Source organism: Vicia villosa, linkage group LG2 (genome assembly GCF_029867415.1).
Source record: "Vicia villosa cultivar HV-30 ecotype Madison, WI linkage group LG2, Vvil1.0, whole genome shotgun sequence".
Classification (NCBI taxonomy): domain Eukaryota; kingdom Viridiplantae; phylum Streptophyta; class Magnoliopsida; order Fabales; family Fabaceae; genus Vicia; species Vicia villosa.
The window spans coordinates 85,502,863-85,523,191 of record NC_081181.1 but is presented as its reverse complement, the minus strand read 5'-3'; the positions used below and the strand labels follow the sequence as shown (position 1 = coordinate 85,523,191).

Here is a 20,329-nt window from a genome sequence, read left to right as displayed (position 1 = left end):
TCCAATCAACTATTAATGAAAGATGCGAGCAAAATGAAGATGATTTTATTGATTTTCGACCGGATACTTCTCCACATATTCTTTGTGATAGTATGACTATCTCGGCCTTCTCCATGATTGGGAGGAGGAGTCTGATGTCTCTGACTTTTTTTGATGATATAGAGATATTGGAGTTGCATCTCAACGAGGCGCGACCGAGTCTTGTAACAGTCATATTTCATCATTGCTATTGAAGTGCTACATGTTTCGATAATTCAACTTGACTGAAATCTATTTGTAATTATTGAACTGCTCCCTTTTAAGTGTTATTTCTTAGATAAATATGACTCCCTTCGTATAAGGCTGACAAACTTCTCATATGCACAAGGTTTTCTCCCTTTCATTCTTACCTCGATTTGTGTGCTAGAAATATATTTTCACGTTTGCTTCGAGTTGCGTTTGGATCTGTTGAGCTCCTACTGTAGCTTGAGTATCCTAGCATGGCATGACCTATTGTGATAGAAGGGCCAAAATTCCAATTTGCTTCGGAGATTCGCACACTGTGTTGCAGTCGCATCAATTTACAAATTCTTTCGATACATTGAGATCTAGCAGTAGGAGATCATTCTCGTTGCTACGACTCCATCTTAGTTTCCTTGGCGACGACAGTTGAAACCGGTGGTTCGATCAGGAGGTTTGGAGGAAAAGTTCTCTAACACGAGGTAGGAGACATATTTCTTCTTCCTATTGCGATTATATTTTGGATCAAACAACATTTGATCGTGGAATTTTGCGGAAATCAAAAGTTAATTTCCACGGAATTGTGTTTGATCGGTGATTATAAACTCCAAATATAGTGACACTTATCTCTGATAGGTGATGTGTGATAAATCTACAAGATTAACACTTCGATGCTTAAACCAATTATAGAGTTCAAATTAAGAGAAATAAAATTATGAGATATACGTGAGATCATATTAAAAATGTATTTTAAATATTACGTGTCAGAATTATAATATACGTGAGATCATTTTTACTAAATCTTACAAAATAATTGTGTTCGATATATGTATTTCGTTGATATGAAATGTTTGGCTGATTCAAAACATAATCAATAACAATTTACTTAAACACATTGGACTAATAATTGTCTCATAACCTCTAATAAAAAAAACCAACCCACATCATTTTATTTATTTATTTGTAACTTATTCAAATTTATAAAATATTTGTAACTTCTTCTCTCTCAAAGAGGGGTGATTTATGATCAATTTTGATCCAAAATCACCCCTCCAAATCGTTTTTGTTTATCTATTACTTAAATAAGTGATTTTCACACCTTTTCTTTTTGTCTTTTTTGTGATTTCGTGGGTCATCGTTTGTTTTGATTTCCCATATTTCTGTGGTGTATTTTGATTTCTCGTCTTTGTGCGGGTATTTTGTTTTTCCGTTTTTATGCGGTGTTCATTTGTTTCAGGTTGAAAGATTAGTTTCGATCTAGTGCAGATTCAATCAATGACTTTGGTGCCGTCAACGCTACAGATCCGGAAGCATGAATATTTCGGACATCTCAATACAGTCAATACATTAATATTTGTAGGCATATGCAATTTGCCGTTTTATGCTATTAACATGGATGCTGTGGATTTGTTCGCAGATTCATCCTTTTAGTTTTTGACGATTTTGAATTTGTATTGCAACGATGTACTCTATCGATTTGAATGAATGAATATCATTTATTTTCTCTAAAAAAAAAAATTAACAAACAAAAATAAAACCAATAATAAAAAGGGTCATGCTAACATGTGCCCTAAGGGCACAGGTTAAGGATACTATAATTAGAAAAAGTTAAATATAATTAAATGCAATAAAGTCATATTTAAAGTTTCAATACATTGAATGCACAAGTTTCAAGAAAAATTTTCTATAAATATCTCATTAACTTGTGCCCTTGGGGCACATGTTAGCTTTTCCCTAATAAAAAATACCTTTTTAAAGAGAAATTAATTAGCTTATAAAAAGGACAAATTAATAAGATAAGATAGAATCCATTTCATTTTTAAATATTATTAACAACTAGTAACAAACCCGTGCGTTCGCACGGGTTCTGGTACGGGATGCGCAGTTGTTTCAGATGTATATTTTTTAATAGAAAAAATGTGTATGAAAAGTAATTAACATTTTGATCAGTAATTTCATGTTACCGTTAACATTCAATATTTTGATAAATATCTTCATGTTCCCGTTAATATTCAATATTATGATCACTAAGTTCAGGTTCTCGTTAATATTCAATATTGTAATCAGTAACTTCATGTTCCCGTTAATATTCAATATTTGAATCAGTAACTCCAGGTTCCCGTTAATATTCAATATTGTGTGATCAGTAACATCATGTTCCCGTTAGTATTCAATATTTAATCAGTAACTTCAAGTTCCCGTTAATATTCAATATTCTGATCAGTAACTTAATGTTCCCGTTAATATTCACTATTTTGATCAGTAACCATGTTCCCGTTAATTCAATATTTTAATCAGTAACAAACCCGTGCGTTCGTACGGATTCTGGTACGGGATGCGCAGTTGTTTCAGATGTATATTTTTAATAGAAAAAATGTGTATGAAAAGTAATTAACATTTTAATCAGTAATTTCATGTTACCGTTAATATTCACTATTTGATTAGTAACTTCATGTTCCCGTTAATATTCACTATTTGATCAGTAACTTCATCGTCCCGTTAATATTCAATATTTTAATCAGTAACTTCAAGTTCCCGTTAAAATTCAATATTGTGATCAATAACTTCATGTTCTCGTTAATATTCGATAAAAATAATCAGTAACTTTAGGTTCCCGTTAATATGCAATATTGTGATCAGTAATTTCAGGTTCCCGTTAATATGCAATATTGTGATCAGTAACTTCATGTTTGCGTTAATATTCACTATTTTGATCAGTAACTTCATGTTCCCGTTAATATTCAATATTTTAATCAGTAATTTCAGGTTCCCGTTAATATTTAATATTGTGATCAGTAACTACATGTTTTCGTTAATATTCAATACAAATAATCAATAACTTCACGTTCCCGTCAATATGCAATATTGTGATCAGTAACTTTAGGTTTTCGTTAATATGCAAAGATAAATGTTTTTAAGTGTGAAAAATTATTCAATATTTGAATCAATAGTAAAGTTGTTACCGCTTATAATAATAATATATTTTTGTATATGAAAATATTTTAATAAAGAATATGTTTTTCCCCGTTTATAAATATTATTCTTGTTTTGACGTTATTTATAAAAATATTTGAATTAATAATAAAGTTGTTGTCGTATATAAAAATATTTTAAACAATAATGTATTTTCCCCCTGTATAAATATTATTTAATTTTTTTACTATATTAGAAATAATGTATCATACATGTTTTGTCTTACATTGTGATAGAAAAGTTTATTTAACAAACTTCTCTACCAACAAACACACTATTTTCTAACACGCCGCCCTATACTTCCTTATGAGTTGACCAAAAGTTTAGAAGAAAAAGTTTAGAAGAAAAACAATAAGAAATGAGTAGAAAACAAAACAATTGAAATCTATATGGAAAAGACATCCACTTGTCAAGCTTAGAAGCAATAAGGGCATTAATGTCTTTTCCAGAACAATGAATTTTCTTATATGATAGATAAAATTAAGAACTTTATGGTACAAAGACCAAAAAACCACAATTTTAATGTGGTGACAAAAAATCAAATAAGGGTATTTTAGACTTTTCCACAACCATTAATTTTCTTATATTATAAATTGATAGATTTTTTTGGAAGAAAGAAGTTAGAAAGTGATGAAAGAGAAAAAAATTAGAGAATAGAGAGAGATTTGATAAGTTTGATAAAATATAAGAGTTGTATTATTTTAATAATAAAATTAAGAACTTTATGGTACAAAGACCAAAAAAACCACAATTTTAAATGTGGTGGCAAAAAATCAAATAAGGGTATTTTGGACTTTTCCACAACCATTAATTTTCTTATATTATAGATTTATAAATTTTTTTTTGGAAGAAAGAAGTGAGAAAGTGATGAAAGAGAAAAAAATAGAGAATAGAGAAAGATTTGATAAGTTTGATAAAATATAAGAGTTGTATTATTTTAATAATAAAATTAAGAACTTTATTGTACAAAGACCAAAAAAACCACAATTTTAATGTGGTGGCAAAAAATCAAATAAGGGTATTTTGGACTTTTCCACAACCATTAATTTTCTTATATTATAGATTGATAATTTTTTTTTTGGAAGAAAGAAGTGAGAAAGTGATGAAAGAGAAAAAAATAGAGAATAGAGAGAGATTTGATAAGTTTATTAAAATATAAGAGTTGTATTATTTTAATAATAAAATTAAGAATTTTATGGTACAAAGACCAAAAAACCACAATTTTAATGTGGTGACAAAAAATAAAATAAGGGTATTTTAGACTTTTCCACAACCATTAATTTTCTTATATTATAGATTGATAGATTGATAGATTTTTTTTGGAAGAAAGAAGTGAGAAAGTGATGAAAGAGAAAAAAAAATAGAGAATAGAGAGAGATTTGATAAGTTTGATAAAATATAAGAGTTGTATTATTTTAATAATAAAATTAAGAACTTTATGGTACAAAGACCAAAAAACCACAATTTTAATGTGGTGGCAAAAAATCAAATAAGGGTATTTTAGACTTTTCCACAACCATTAATTTTCTTATACTATAGATTGATAGATTTTTTTTGGAAGAAAGAAGTGAGAAAGTGATGAAAGAGAAAAAAAAATAGAGAATAGAGAGAGATTTGATAAGTTTGATAAAATATAAGAGTTGTATTATTTTAATAATAAAATTAAGAACTTTATGGTACAAAGACCAAAAAACCACAATTTTAATGTGGTGGCAAAAAATCAAATAAGGGTATTTTAGACTTTTCCACAACCATTAATTTTCTTATATTATAGATTGATAAATTATTTTGGAAGAAAGAAGTTAGAAAGTGATGAAAGAGAAAAAAAATAGAGAATAGAGAGAGATTTGATAAGTTTGATAAAATATAAGAGTTGTATTATTTTAATAATAAAATTAAGAACTTTATGGTACAAAGACCAAAAAACCACAATTTTAATGTGGTGGCAAAAAATCAAATAAATCTATTTTTAGACTTTTCCACAACCATTAATTTTCTTATATTATAGATTTAATAATAAAATTAAGAACTTTTTGGTACAAAGACCAAAAAACCACAATTTTAATGTGGTGACAAAAAATCAAATAAGGGTATTTTAGACTTTTCCACAACCATTAATTTTCTTATATTATAGATTAGAGATTGATAGTTTTTTTTTTTGGAAGAAAGAAGTGAGAAATTGATGAAAGAGAAAAAATAGAGAATAGAGAGAGATTTGATAAGTTTGATAAAATATATGAGTTGTATTATTTTAATATTAAAATTAAGAACTTTATGGTACAAAGACCAAAAAACCACAATTTTAATGTGGTGGCAAAAAAACAAATAAGGTTATTTTGGACTTTTCCACAACCATTAATTTTCTTATATTATAGATTTTTGTTTATCTTTTTTGACTGGAATCTTTGTTTAATTAAAAAAAAAGTAGTAATAAAAATATCTTGAATTTTGTGTGACTCACAGAATCGGAAATAGCCTCCTCTCTCAGCTTTTTCCTCCATTTACCAGTAACACTGTGTTCTCGTCGTTGTCATCTCCTCTTCTACTACCCCAGTTTTCCCCTTTCATTAAATTCAAATTAAAACGACTTATCATTAATTTCACTACTACAATTCATCATCATCATCATCATCATCGATACCATAGCTATTATTCCCCCCATTTTCCTCATCTCCCAATCTCACACAATAAGCACTTCCTATGGTGTGTCAATAATCACTTTTCTGAATAATCATCACACAGAGTCCAACAAGTTCACATGGGATTGCGAACAACCTTTAGAAGGAGAAACATCCAAGGTTGTTACGCTTACCCTCTAATCAATGGAATCAATAAACCAATCCTTAGACAAATTCTACTCTCCCCACGCGCGCGAATCGCTCGACGAATTGTCTGAGCACTTCACAATCACCGACCCTTCCATTTCCGGTCACCCCATAGTCTTCGCCAGCCACGCGTTTCTCAAGATGACCGGCTTCACGCGCGACGAAGTCGTTGGTAGAGGCGGTGCCATGTTTCAGGGTCCAGCCACGTGTCGTAGGGCGGTGATGCAAATTCGGGAAGCTGTTAGGGAGGAAAGAGAGGTTCAAGTTGTTTTGGTTAATTATAGGAAAAACGGCACGCCGTTTTGGGTTTTGTTGAATGTTTGTCCTGTTTTTAGTGCCAACCGTGGTGCTGTTGTTCATTTTGTTGCTGTTCAGGTTCCGTTACATGGGAATTCCAGGGTTTGTAGTTCTGTTGCTCATGAATTTGTGTTCCGTTGTTGTCGGAAGGAAGTTTGTTCCGATTCTTTGGCGGAACTTAGTCGGGTTTCTTCGGCTAATCGAGTGTTGGAACATGATATCTCGGGTTGGTTTGTTTTTTTGGTTGTCTTTTATATTCCCCTGTTGAATTGAGTTTTATGCATTGCTTAGGAGATGTTTGGGTTTACTCTGAGTTTAGCGAAATTACAATAGCACTCTGATTTTGTTTAAACTACAAAGTGTTTACTTTTTGATAAAATCAAAGTGGCACACGGAGATTCCCCGAGTCTCACTACCAATCCGAATAATCACTTAGTGCATTGGTGGTGAGTTTGGCAGATAATTCTGGGTGGTTCACTATGATTTTACTATAACTACACTTTGAAGCTTCAAAAAATCTCGTTGCCAAACTCATTGGCAAGCCAAAGTCCAAACATGCACTTATTGGTTTTGCCTTTGTTATTAATCCGGTTAAGCTCTCAACTACACTTGCAGAGTAGACTTATTAGGTGATTATTGAGTTTGAATACTATGCATTTTGGTTTCATAAAAATGACAACTTATATTGCTTTGGTTCTGAACAAATCAACTTCAGCATAAATTCGTTTTTGTTTTCCATATTGTTCCTTCTGTTAATTAGGCAACACATGACACTTGTATAGAGACATCCATGTAAAATTTATGCGGCATTAATGATGATCATATATAATAAATGTACCACTTAGCTATTCTGCTGCACATTGTTGATAACATTAATTTATAGAAAAACAACAATCAAGCCTATATGGATCATGCAACATTATAATTTTCTTTTATATGTATCTCTATCCGACCCATTAATCTCTTGATCTTTCTTAATAGTTTTCTTATAGATTTTCTAAGTCGTCTTCTTCCTCTAGTAATTAGACTACTCTCTATCTGATCTACTTTCTCTCTACATACCCAAATGCAACATTGTCGTCCTTGCTATGCTTTTTTTATTCTCGTGTTGATTCTTTACTATTCAACTTGTGAAGACAAAAGATAGATTTGTAAAGTTTACACATTTTGGTAGTTAATTTGTGCACAGGGACACTTCGCGAAAGCAAAACTAGTTGTCACTTTGAGGGATTTAATTGAATGTTAACTTGGTGGTGATTAATTACAGTGTGAATTGATTGGTTAATGGATTAATTGTTAATATGTTCTCTTAACAGATTATATTTTCTTAGTAGAAAATAATAGACTATTGGTTTGTTGATAATCTATGCCTCTTTTTAATCAATAAGATGTGTAAGATTTTTTTGCATAAATATTTCTTATTCGTATTCAAATTTCATGAAGTTAGTTTCAATAACAGCGTTTGGTCTATTGTTGAGTGATTGTGCATTTGTCCTAGTGGTTTTGTTCTATTTGATATTTGCTGATATGTTAGCTACATAACATGCAGAATTGGAGAGTGAAGAGCCGCGTGAGGCAAGTGGTGATGAGAGGAGAAGTGCTGCGATGGCCATGGACAACATCTTTTCTGTGCTAACCCACTTTAGCGAGTTGACGGGAAAATTGGTGTGTAGAAAGAGATGCAGCATGCCTGACGCGGGTCTTCTTAGCTCCTCCTTGATTATTTCTCTTGGTAGAATCAAACAAAGCTTTGTATTGTGAGTTATTGGAAAAGTCTAGTTTTTTTACTTAAGCACAAGCCTTATGATTTTTGCAGACCCTTAGTTTGTTTATTTGCTGCTTTTTGTTTTTGAGTTTCCTCGCAGAACTAATCCACATTTGCCAGACATGCCTATTGTTTATGCCAGTGACGCCTTCATGAAATTGACAGGTTCTAAAACTTATCCTTGTAAAAGTTAATAATAGCCCTGAAAACTTTCTGGTGTTTGACATAAGGATTTAAAACCGATAATTCATATTTGCTTAGTATTATTTTGATTCAAATTACCATGTTGTCTCAATAGGTTATGCGAGAGATGAGGTATTGGGCCGCAATTGTAGATTTTTAGGTGGAAGAGATACTGATGCCTCAACTCTACATCTGGTAATACATTTTTTCTCTCTTTCTACTCAAAGTTGTCCAATATTACCTTTGTAATCTGGCATCTTAGATTAATGGAAATGGACTATGTGGTTATGTCTTTGTGTAACTGCTTACAGATAAAGGAGAGCGTCAAAACTGAACAACCATGCACAGTACGTATTTTGAATTACAGGTTGATACTTTTATTCATTTTTATCTATGCGACCAAAGCTTGAATTTTTTTTTACTGGATATGCTGAATCAATTTTACACAACACTAACAGGAAGGATAAAAGCTCATTTTGGAATCTACTTCACATCTCACCTGTTCGGGATGCTTCTGGAAAGGTAAATTTTGACGAGCTATTTCTCAGCTGGAGTATAAATCTCAAATTTCTATGATTTATTTTCTGTCAAGCATCTCAAATGTTGGTCACTTTTAGTTTCCCAAGTATGCGATAGTGTTATTTATTTTGGTACTTATTTTTTAGTTGCGTGATTTTGGTCCTTATTCTTCTTCCTTTGTACAATAAAATGGATTTTAGTCCCTGAGCACCGAGGTTGTGTTTAATTGAGAAGTGGAGAATGCAAATTACATTACACAATTACGATACTTTATGATACTAGAGGAACTGAAGTTGGATGAAAAACAACGGGTCCTCTCTATAGTACATGAGTAAAATATTATGGACAAAAATCCCGCAATTGAAAAGTGGAGGATCAAAGTTGCACCATCAGGACTTGTAGACTAAGTGGATTTAAGTCTAACTATCATTTATGGACTTCATTTTTAAGATGCTGATCGAATTTGCTTATTTTTAGCAAAACCTCCTACCCTGACCAATGTATTCAAAATTGGTGGCTAAATTGATGTTGCTTCTGTGATTATTGTGTAATATTTAATGGTACATAAACTTTTTATAATGTATCATTTGGAGTATATAGGTGAAATTGTAGATAACACAGGATCAGTGTTGGGAAATTAGTACTCATGTCGCTAGATTCTGTTTGTTCAGGTAGCATACTTTGTGGGAGTCCAAATAGAAGTCGACTATAAAAACGAGGATTTTAGGCGGTGTTGGAGACCTGACATGAAGCAGCTTAGCGTGGTTGGTGGAGTCAAGGTTGCAGTGAGGAGTTTATCCATGTCTGCTGGGTCGTCAAAGACATAGTCATAGGAAAATGTTACTCCATTGGGAAAAATTTTCAATCTCAACTAGTAATCGTTGAGATGATAGAGAGGGGTGAAAAAAGTGATTTATGAAAGAAAAAAAAGGTCCATATTGTCAATTGTAATTGTAACTTGTAAAAAACTAGACATTATATGTTGGAAGTCTATAAAATGTGCTCTTTTTCTAGCAAATGAACTTAGACTTGTGCTGACTTCACAGCATCTTTCTATAGTTGAAAGTGTCTGCAACCAGAAGTTTGTTTTTACTGCTTGTTGATAAAATTGACTGCAGTGAATTTTTAAAACTCCGTTCTATAAAAGATCCATGGTTGATTTTAGATATACTTTGACATAAATCATAAGTTAAAATGTCTTACTCAAGCAATTAAGTTTGATTTCTAGACTAGATAGTGTGTATGAGTTCTAAAGTTTGTAACACATTGCCTCTAATTAAAATGTCTTACTTTACACATTAATCTTCTCTGAATAATGTATTACTAGATTCATATGTATAATACTGAGTTGATTAAATCTCTGTAGATATACTATCACAATTTGTATAGTTTTAATAAGTTTATCCCTGAAATGATTAATTCAATATTTTTGGTTTAAATGTATTTTTGTCCCTTAGTTTAATGATTTTTAACTTTTAGTCTTTTTATTTTAAAAATCGGTTTTTAGTCTCTCAACTTTACCTTTCTTAAAATTTAGTTGATTCTCCTCCAATTTTGCAAATGTGGCAGTTATGATTAGTCAGCAATAGTTAGACTAAGACAATTTATTTATTAGTATTTTTTAATTAATAAATAAATTATTAATTTAATTAAGTTTTTCTAATAATAGAAATTTATTTGAAAATTAACTAGGACAAATTTTAAAATATATTTTGTTGGGCTTAAGTCCATAACTTTGTAACAATTCAGCTATCCACAAGTTGACACTAGAGTAAACTAGTGTATGCCTTATAAATATTTAGGGAATTTCTTTCTACACCTCTTGAATTTCACATTTGAAAATTCTAAAATACTCTTCGGAGATGCATCTTCGAACGCATTTTTTTTAAGTGAATTGAGAGATGTATCTCCGAAGATACAATTTTTTTGGGTGAATTCGGAGATGTATCTCCAAAAATACCATTTCTTCCAATTGTCATCAATTTTTCAACAAAATTAAATAAATAAAAATAATTTTTTTCTTAAAATAGATATTTTTTATTATTAATATAAATATAAACAATATTATTATTTTCTATAATAGTTAATATTACTATAATAATAATAATTATTATTATTTTTTATAATAGATTATTTTTATTATTCCTATAAATAAAAATATTATTCTCATTTACTATAACAATTAATATTTTCTATAATAATTATTTTCTTGACTAAATACATTTTACTATTATTTTCTATCATAATTACTTTTTTTTAACTAAAACTATATATGCATATTTTTATATTATTAAAAAATTTTATTAATAAAAGATTTTTAATATTATATGATATTTTATTAATATTTTTTTGACTAAAATTATTTTTTCTTAAAATAAATAATAATTGAGTTTTAGTGATTATATAAGTTTAAATTTATATAATCATTAAAACTCAATTATTATAGTCAGCTTCGAAGGGTATTTTAGTCAGTTTTTTAAGTGACTAAAATCAATCTAATCTATTAATTTTCATAAATTTAAAATTAATTGTATGGAATGAAAATAATTAATATTCATATTTTTAATAATCCGGGTATGCAACTCTGATAATTCCTTAATTTTAAATTATGAGTTTATTTGGAGATGTACATTCAAATACTCCTGATATTAAAAAAAAATTGTTTCGGAGATTCATCTCCAAAAACACCTAAAAATATTTATGATGTGGTACGTTCATATATATATATATATATATATATATATATATATATATATATATATATATATATATATATATATATATATATATATATATATAAATTCTGAAAATATTTTAAAATTTTTGTCAGAAATATCTAAGAAGATATGAAGGTATATTCTCAAACATTTAAATTAAAAACAAGCCAAATAATGTTGAACTTGGTTTTTTCCCCTTCCACTTATCCTGCACTTTGTAGTAAATGTTAGACCTGAATGATTGGTTTTTTATTGCCCTAACCCATATATATCACATTTATCTTTATGCTTTCCACTACTAAACAACATAGTTCATTAAAATTTAAAACACATGTAAAAGTAACACATGTAACAATATGTGTCATATTGGGATTTCAAAACAATTTCAAGCAATATGAAATTAAAATTAAAATTTTGTTTTAGACAGTTCAGTTGATAGTTGTGTAGAGACATTAAATACAAAAGCACGTTATAATTTTGTTTTAGACAGTTCAGTTGATAGTTGTGTAGAGACATTAAATACAGGAGCAGAAGTTCAATTCACAACCTGGCATTATGTTGATAATGGCGTAGTGTGCATAACGAAAGGATGCAGAAGAAGAAAATATCCAAGAAGAGTTCATTGAAGAAGATGAAGAGTAAAGTAAATTCAGTTATTATTGTTATCTTACTAACAGATAAGAAGTTATATACATGAGGGATCCAGCCAATAACAATATGCCAGTTGTACAAATATATCTAACTAACTATCTAAAGATATCTAAGTGTATTATATACAAATAATGTAGTATAGTTTATGCTAATACGCCCCCTCAAGTGGGACTGTGTAAGCTGCAAAGTCCCAACTTGGACATGATAGAAGAAAAAGCTGGAGAGTGCAATGGTTTTGTAAAGGCATCTGCTAACTAATCTTTGGTAGAGACAGGAAGAAGATGTATGAGTTTGGAATTGATCTTTTCACGAACTACATGGCAATCTAATTCTATATGCTTGCTTCTTTCATGAAAAGCTGGATTGTGTGCAAGATAGATAGCCGATTTGCTATCACAGTACACTGAGGCTGGTTGAGACAAAGGGGGCTGAAGATCTTGTAACAAGTATTGAAGCCATTGGATCTCACATGTAAGGGAAGCTAGAGCTCTGTACTCAGCTTCAGTTGAAGACCTTGAAACTGTGTTCAGCTTCTTTGACCTCCAGCACATAAGGGATGATCCTAAGAGAACACAAAAACCAGTAATGGATCTCCTAGAGGTGGGACACCTAGCCCAGTTAGAATCAGCAAAAGCATATAGTTTGAGGGAACTTGAGGCAGGAAATAAAATTCCTTTAGCAGGGGAGGATTTTAGAAATCTTAAAACTCTGAGGGCAACTTGATAGTGAGAAGTACAAGGCTTTGAGACAAATTGACTGAGATGTTGGACTGTATAAGAAATATCTGGCCGGGTATTAGTCAAATAAATCAGTCTACCAATCAATCTCCTATACACACTGGGATCTGCCAATGGTTCACTATCTGCATGAGCAAGCTTAAGGTTACGATCAAAAGGGATGGTTGATGGCTTAGCCGTAAGGTATCCTGTATCCTCTAGAAGCTTAAGTACATATTTCCTTTGATTCGTAAAAATGCCTTTAGTGGATCGAGCTATTTCAAAACCTAGAAAATATCTAAGCTGGCCCAGGTCTTTGATTCTGAACTGTTTGTCAAGAAAAGACTTGACCTTTTGAATTTCAGACATAGATGTACCAGCTACCACAATGTCATCAACATATACCAAGAGAGTGGTAAAATGATCTTTTGTAGATTTCACATACAGGGAGTGATCTGCCTGAGATTGAGAATACCCTAAAGACAAAAGAAAAGAGGAGAGTTTGGAATACCATTGTCTGCTTGCTTGCTTTAGTCCATAAAGAGATTTATGCAATTTGCAAACTTGAGAAGGGTTAGAAGAGGAAATTCCAGGAGGAAGAGTCATGTATACTGTTAGAACAAGAATTGTTCTGATCAATAATCTTAGTTTTGATGATAACAATGTATATGAATTTTGCTCAAGATAATGTGGTACTCTAATCCTATGCAATTTCCTTTTCAGGAAATATATAAAGAGTATGCACAAATCAGCGCTAAGAAGCTTTGACTCAGAAGGTTCAGTATGCAACTTCAGCACATGGTCTGGCAAGACATCAGAAGATGGTCAAGCAGAATCAGAACATGGTCTATTAGAAGCATCAGAAGAACTTGAGTTCAGAAGCAGAAGCACTGAAGTCATGGAATCACGCTCAGAAGCATATCAAGATCAGAAGATCAGAAGATGCTCTGCACCAAGCTGTTTGTACTTTGATGATATTTAACGTAGTATTTACAAAGAACAAATCAGAATCAAGTACTAGATGGCAAGCTACGCTGACTGACAAAAGGAACGTTAGAAGCTATTAACTGCAACGTCAGTAGTCACAGCAAACGCAAGGCTCGAGGTAGTTGACAAAAGAGTGAAACATTAAATGCAATGCTGTACGGAATACGCAAAGCATTAAATGCTCCCAACGGTCATCTTCTCAAAACGCCTATAAATATGAAGTTCTGATGAGAAGCAAGGTTACGAATTTTGGACGCACTTTGAACGAATTCTGAACTATCTCTGATACTATCTTGCTGTTCACTTCAAAAGCTATCAAACTTCATCTTCAACCTCACTACATTACTGTTGTAATACTTTAGTGAGTCTAAGCTTAAATCTGTAAGAGAAATATCACAGTTTGTGATTATCGCTTTTAAGAAGCAATTGTAATACTCTTAGAATTTGTTTACATTAAATTGTGAAGGACTAGAGTGATCAAGTTGTGATCAGTATACTCTAGAGAAGTCTTAGAAGGTCTCTAAGCAGTTGTTCCTAGAGTGATCGGGTTGTGATCAGTATACCCTAGAGAAGTCTTAGAAGGTATCTAAGCAGTTGTTCCTAGAGTGATCAAGTTGTGATCAGAAGACTCTAGAAGACTTAGAAGTTGTCTAAGTGGAAAACCATTGTAATCTCGTGTGATTAGTGGATTAAATCCTCAGTTGAGGTAAATCACCTTGTATAGGGTGGACTGGAGTAGTTTAGTTAACAACGAACCAGGATAAAAATACTTGTGCAAATTATTTTTATCTTACGAGTTTTTGAAACTACACTTATTCAAACCCCCCTTTCTAAGTGTTTTTCTATCCTTCAATTGGCATCAGAGCGCCGGTTCTAAGGTGTAAGCACTTAACCGTGTTTAGAAAAAGATTCAGGAAGAGAAAAACGCTGAGATGGCTGGTACTGAGCAAATACCTCCACCATCTACATCTGGCTTTACTGAGCAATACAATGGTAATGGTAACAATGGTTACACAAGACCACCAGTATTCGATGGTGAAAACTTTGAATATTGGAAAGATAAACTGAAAAGTTACTTTCTTGGTCTGGATGCTGATCTATGGGATCTTCTGTTGGATGGTTACAAACATCCTATTAAAACTACTGGTGTAAGGCTCACAAGAAGCGAAATGACTGATGATCAAAAGAAAGAATTCAAAAATCATCACAAATGCAGGACTGTTTTGCTGAATGCTATCTCTCATGCTGAGTATGAGAAGATATCTAACAGGGAAATGGCTCATGACATATATGAGTCCTTGAAAATGACTCATGAAGGAAATGCTCAAGTCAAGGAGACCAAAGCTCTTGCACTAATCCAGAAGTACGAAGCCTTCAAGATGGAGGATGATGAAGACATTGAGAAGATGTTTTCAAGATTTCAAACTCTGACTGCTGGATTAAGAATTCTGGACAAAGGCTACACCAAGGCTGATCGTGTAAAGAAGATCATCAGAAGCTTGCCCAGAAGATGGGGCCCAATGGTGACTGCATTCAAGATTGCGAAGAATCTGAATGAAGTTTCTTTGGAAGAGCTGATCAGTGCCCTGAGGAGTCATGAGATTGAACTTGACGCAAATGAACCTCAGAAGAAAGGTAAGTTTATTGCATTAAAATCTAATTTTAAAAAATGCACTAACGCTTTTCAGGCTGAAGAAGAAGATTCTGAAGAATCAGAATCAGAAGAAGAAGAAGATGAACTGTCCATGATTTCCAGAAGAGTCAATCAACTCTAGAAAAGCAAGCAAAGGAGGTTCAGGAGCTTCAAAAGCTCAAAGAAGCCTGAAAGAGGAGAATCTTCTGGAGGTAGAAGAAATGACAAGAAAAAGGTCGTGTGCTATGAATGCAATGAGCCAAGACACTTCAAAAGTGAGTGCCCAAAACTTCAGAAGGAAAATCCCAAGAAGAAATTTCATAAGAAGAAAGGTCTTATGGCAACATGGGATGATTCAGAATCAGAATCAGACTCTGAAGATGAGCAGGCAAATCTGGCATTAATGGCCACAATGGATGACGGATCAGAATCTACATCAGAATCAGATTCTGAAGAGGTATTTTCTGAACTATCTAGAGAAGAGTTAGTTTCCAGTCTAACAGAACTTTTGGAACTCAAGTCTCAGATTAGTATCAAATACAAGAAGCTGAAAAAGCTATTTGAATTTGAAACTAAGAAGCTTGAAGTGGAGAATTCTGAACTGAAGGAAAAAGTTTTAAATTTATCCAAAAATACTGGATCTCCTTCTGTCTCTGAAAAATCTACTCCAAGTCTGAACAATATTCTGAAAGAATATGACTTAAGTTTCAGAAAGTTTTTATCTAGAAGTATTGGCAGAAGTCAACTTGCTTCTATGATATATGCTGTGTCAGGAAACAAAAGAGCTGGCATTGGTTATGAGGGTGAAATCCCATACAAGCTTGAATTTGTGGATGATATGAAAATATCATACAAGCCTCTGTATAACCAATTTAAATTTGGCCACTCCCATGATATTAGGCACACATCACATGCTCAAAGCTTTCACATAACACACACCAAGAAGCATGTGACAAAACCTAAGAAATATCATGGAACTCAGAACATAAACTATCATTCTGTTCCTCCTATTTCATATAATGCTAAACCCAAGTTCAATCAGAACTTGAGGAAAACTAACAAGAAAGGACCCAAGAAGATGTGGGTACCTAAGGAAAAGATTATTCCTATTGCAAATATCCTTGGCTGCAAAGAAGGAAAAGCACAACATGTCATGGTACCTGGACTCTGGATGCTCGCTGTGGTGGTCGTTTTCTTTACCTCCCCGTTTCACTTGGGAGGACGGCACGCTAAACCCTTCACGCGAAATTTGGAAGGAGAATGCGCCCGTGGTGGGATGAATTTTATTTCAGTTCTTCCTACGATATCACACGAACTTTCTTATTTGTCCTACGAGTAGGAAAGGGGAAAAAAGATCTCAACTAAACCCTAGGAGTTTGCTAAGTGTGGGGATTTACACCTAGACTAGAAATTCTGGAGTCCGGGAGGTCGGTTATACATAGGGAAGTGTTTAAACACCCTACATATCTGTAGTACTCTACAGGAACCTTCTCTGTGTCATTGTGTTTGTGTTTATTGCTAATGATTGGGAAAGTTTCTCCTTTGTATTAGGAGAAGGAATTGAATTGATTTTAAAAGACAGACAGACAGACAAACTGACTATTTTTGGTATTTTATTAGCTCGCTGAGATTCCTTGTGAACCTCATGCCTACATATCCCTAGTGGAAGTCAGAGCTTAATGTAGTTCGGGGAACTAACTAGGGAAATTAATTATTTTTTGGTGCCTTGCTTGAAGCTCAAGGTTGAAGCTTGGAATTAAATCTCTGTTTACAGTAAAGAGACATGAAATTATCTCTACAGAGAGGTATTTGTACTATTCTACCACAAACATTTAAAGGAGTGACAGAATAACTGAATTCATTTCATTCAAGAGGGGGACCTTACTTGTGTATGTGCAAGTATACCAGTCAAATGCCTCTTAAATGAAAGAAAGATGCTCATCCAAATTAGGGAAAGTTACCACATGTCTGGGTTTTACTGCCAGCTCATGCCTTTCAAAATCCTAAATGGGAGACTTGATTAAAATTGAAATGAAATGTTTGTTTGTTTGAATGTGGTAGAGTAGTAAAAATATCTCTCTATGGAGATAAGCTATGTCTATCTACTGTATAAAAGATTTGACTTTAGCTGGCTTGTATGAGGCCCAAGCTTGAGGCTTTTTGATTGATTAATTAATATTATTGACTCTGGGAGATGACTCCACTGGGAATTAATTACAGGGTATTTTTGTGTTCTGTACAAAGCCCAGAATTGAGGCTGACTCTACTTAGGGAGACTCTATTTGTGTGCCTTGTACAAAGCCCAAGGTTGTGGCTAACTCTAGCTAGGGGAAAACATTATTTTCTGCCTTGTACAAAGCCCAAGGTTGTGGCGGACTCTTAAATGAATTAAGTATGGATGACTATATGGGGAAAGATCCTAAGTGTTAGGAATCTTTGACACATGAAAGATATGGTTTATCTGCCTTGTACAAAGCCCAAGGTTGTGGCTACTGAGTGATGAAGGACTCACTGGGGAGACTCTATTATCTGCCTTGTACAATGCCCAAGGTTGAGGCTGACTCTTGACAGGGGAGTTTTATTGTTTGGGTGCCTTGTATGAAGCCCAAGGTTGAGGCTAACTGTTTTTGTTGGTTTTGACTCTACTGAGGAAGTTTTATTTATTAAAAGACTGTTTTTCTTTGGAAGCTAACCCTTTCCAGGGGTTTTGACTCAGCTGGTGAATTTGTCTGTTAAAAGACTGACTTTATCATGTTTTTTTTTTTTGGAGGCTGACCCTTTCCAGGGATTTTGACTCTTTTGGGGAAATTATCTCCTAAGAGAATGAAATTATTATTTTTGACATTCTTTTTATTAATTGACTTTGGAGGCTAACCCTTTCCAGGGGTTTTGACTTTTTTTTGGACAGATGTTGGAGGCTAACCCTTTCCAGGGATTTTGACTCTTTTGGGGAAATTATCTCCTAAGAGAATGAAATTATTATTTTTGACATTCTTTTTATTAATTGACTTTGGAGGCTAACCCTTTCCAGGGGTTTTTTTTTATTAAAATGAATGGCAGAAAGATTATCTAATGGAGACTTCTTGTTTAAAGCCCAAGATGAAGGCTGACTCAATGCTGAGGATGACCAAACATGGATCCTAGACTCTGCTAAGGAAGATTGATGAAGATAAGGGTGATAGAGACTGTCCATGTCTCTCATTCCAAAAATGTACTCAATGTGAAATTGAGACAAACTTAGCTTGTTTAAAGTCTGGTTTTAAATTGGAAGAAACTCACCAGGGTAGGCTAAAAGGTGACTAAAGACCTGTTCCTATGTTTATAAGAAACCTGATGGGTCCTTGTATACAAGCTCAAGAGGAAGCTGGAAATGCTTTTAAGAAGCCTGTGGGTCCTTGTACAAAGCCCAAGAGGAGGCTAATCGAGGGTCCTTGTTATAGCACAAGAGAAAGCTATGTAGTTTTGAACTTATTTTGGCTCTAAGCAAATGGGTAAGAGGTTTCACCGGGAATAATTCCTCTTTGGGTGGATGTGTCCTATTATTTGGATTCTAAGGTTTTTGCCAAGATGTTTCACCGGGAATAATTCATCTTGGGGGTTTGAACTACAGATCTCTAATTAGGAAAGAGCCTTCACCGGGAAGACATTCTCAATCCTAGGTCATATTCCTAATATATATATATAGTTTAGCTGTCCTAAGGTTTATACTCAAACGTAGTTCTAAACTAATATATGCACAGTTTATATTTGACAGTAATTTAAACAAAGACTGTAAATTGAAAGCTTGTAAAGCCTAACCTGGATGGAGTGGAGGCCATTGAAGAAGTATGTACAGAGCCTCAACAGTATTTTTGTTGTTTTGTTGATAACAGTTGAATATATATATGATAAACAGTTAATGGTTTTTTAAAACAGAAGAAGTGAAGATGGACAAAGGTCACATAGGTATCTGAAGAGTTTCACCGGGAATAATGCCCTTCAAATACCAGAAGAATGTTTTGAAAACAGAAAGAAGATTTTGAAAATACAGTTTTGAAAACAAGCTAAGAAGAGAAGGTTTTTGGGACTTACACTCTATTAGAGGCCCAGTACTTTGCAGTACTGGTGATAAAAACAGTTGGAAATGATTTGAAATGATATAAGGTTTTGTTGTTTGAAAACCTTAATCATTTGATTTAATCAGAGATTGAAAACAGTTTTGAGAATTGACAAAAGTCAACTTAATTAAAGTAAAAATAAAGATTTTTACTTAATTAAGACCTAAATAATTAGGGTTTTATCATAAACTTATTTACAAAGTGATTAGGTTAAAATAAAGTGATAATATATATTTAAAGTATTTAAGAAAACACTTAAAAACATACTATTTTAAACCTAATTAAAATTCAAGAAATAAATAATATTTTTATGATTTTTTTTGACTATTCACAAAATAGATATATTAAATAATAGGTGTATGAAAAATGAAGTGAAAATGATTTATTTTGATAGGTTAAATAAATATGTGAAGTTGTGAAGAGAAATGAAAGAAATTAGTGTTAAAAAATAAGTTTTGGCCCTTGGAGGGTTTGAACCCACGCCCTTGAGGTCACCAGCCCAAAACAACACCACTGAGCCAACGCGCGCTCAGTGTTAGTGACTTGCCTTCATTTGGTTATGTTTCAAAACAAGTTGTAAATCTTTGAAAAATAAAAGAACCAAAAAGTCTGGGGCGAGGGGGATTCGAACCCCAGACCTTTGGCATGAGGAGACTAAGAGCGCATGTGTGGCCACTAGGGCAAGTTATTCAGTCGTTAATAAAACGCACACCATTCAAAATAAAATAAACTCTCCCCTGAGAATTC

The 20,329-nt window shown here is 32.8% G+C and overlaps 1 protein-coding gene across 2 annotated transcripts; it reads left to right on the top strand.

Moving 5' to 3' along the window:
- The first annotated feature begins 5,641 nt into the window (after window positions 1-5,641).
- LOC131651608 (protein TWIN LOV 1) lies at window positions 5,642-9,799 on the top strand. 2 transcript variants are annotated; one of them, XR_009298431.1, is made up of 7 exons: window positions 5,642-6,540; window positions 7,864-8,071; window positions 8,180-8,244; window positions 8,378-8,457; window positions 8,574-8,609; window positions 8,721-8,784; window positions 9,453-9,619. XR_009298431.1 is itself a non-coding variant. In XM_058921266.1 (7 exons), exons 1-7 carry the CDS (start codon window positions 6,015-6,017, stop codon window positions 9,606-9,608), a joined length of 1,155 nt encoding a protein of 384 aa, XP_058777249.1. In that variant the 5' UTR covers window positions 5,643-6,014; the 3' UTR covers window positions 9,609-9,799. The 2 variants fall into 2 exon arrangements, 1 of the variants encoding a protein (XP_058777249.1); XM_058921266.1 differs by having other exon boundaries at window positions 5,643-6,540; window positions 8,574-8,629; window positions 9,453-9,799.
- The last annotated feature ends 10,530 nt before the right edge of the window (window positions 9,800-20,329 follow it).

What these genes read in the sequence shown, in the direction of transcription:
- LOC131651608 (XM_058921266.1), top strand. Translation starts at nt 6,015, where the DNA reads ATGGAATCAATAAACCAATCCTTAGACAAATTCTACTCTCCCCACGCG. An exon ending in GTTGGAACATGATATCTCGG is followed by an intron (nt 6,541 to 7,863) that starts GTTGGTTTGTTT and finishes CATAACATGCAG; the next exon opens with AATTGGAGAGTGAAGAGCCG. An exon ending in TTCGGGATGCTTCTGGAAAG is followed by an intron (nt 8,785 to 9,452) that starts GTAAATTTTGAC and finishes CTGTTTGTTCAG; the next exon opens with GTAGCATACTTTGTGGGAGT.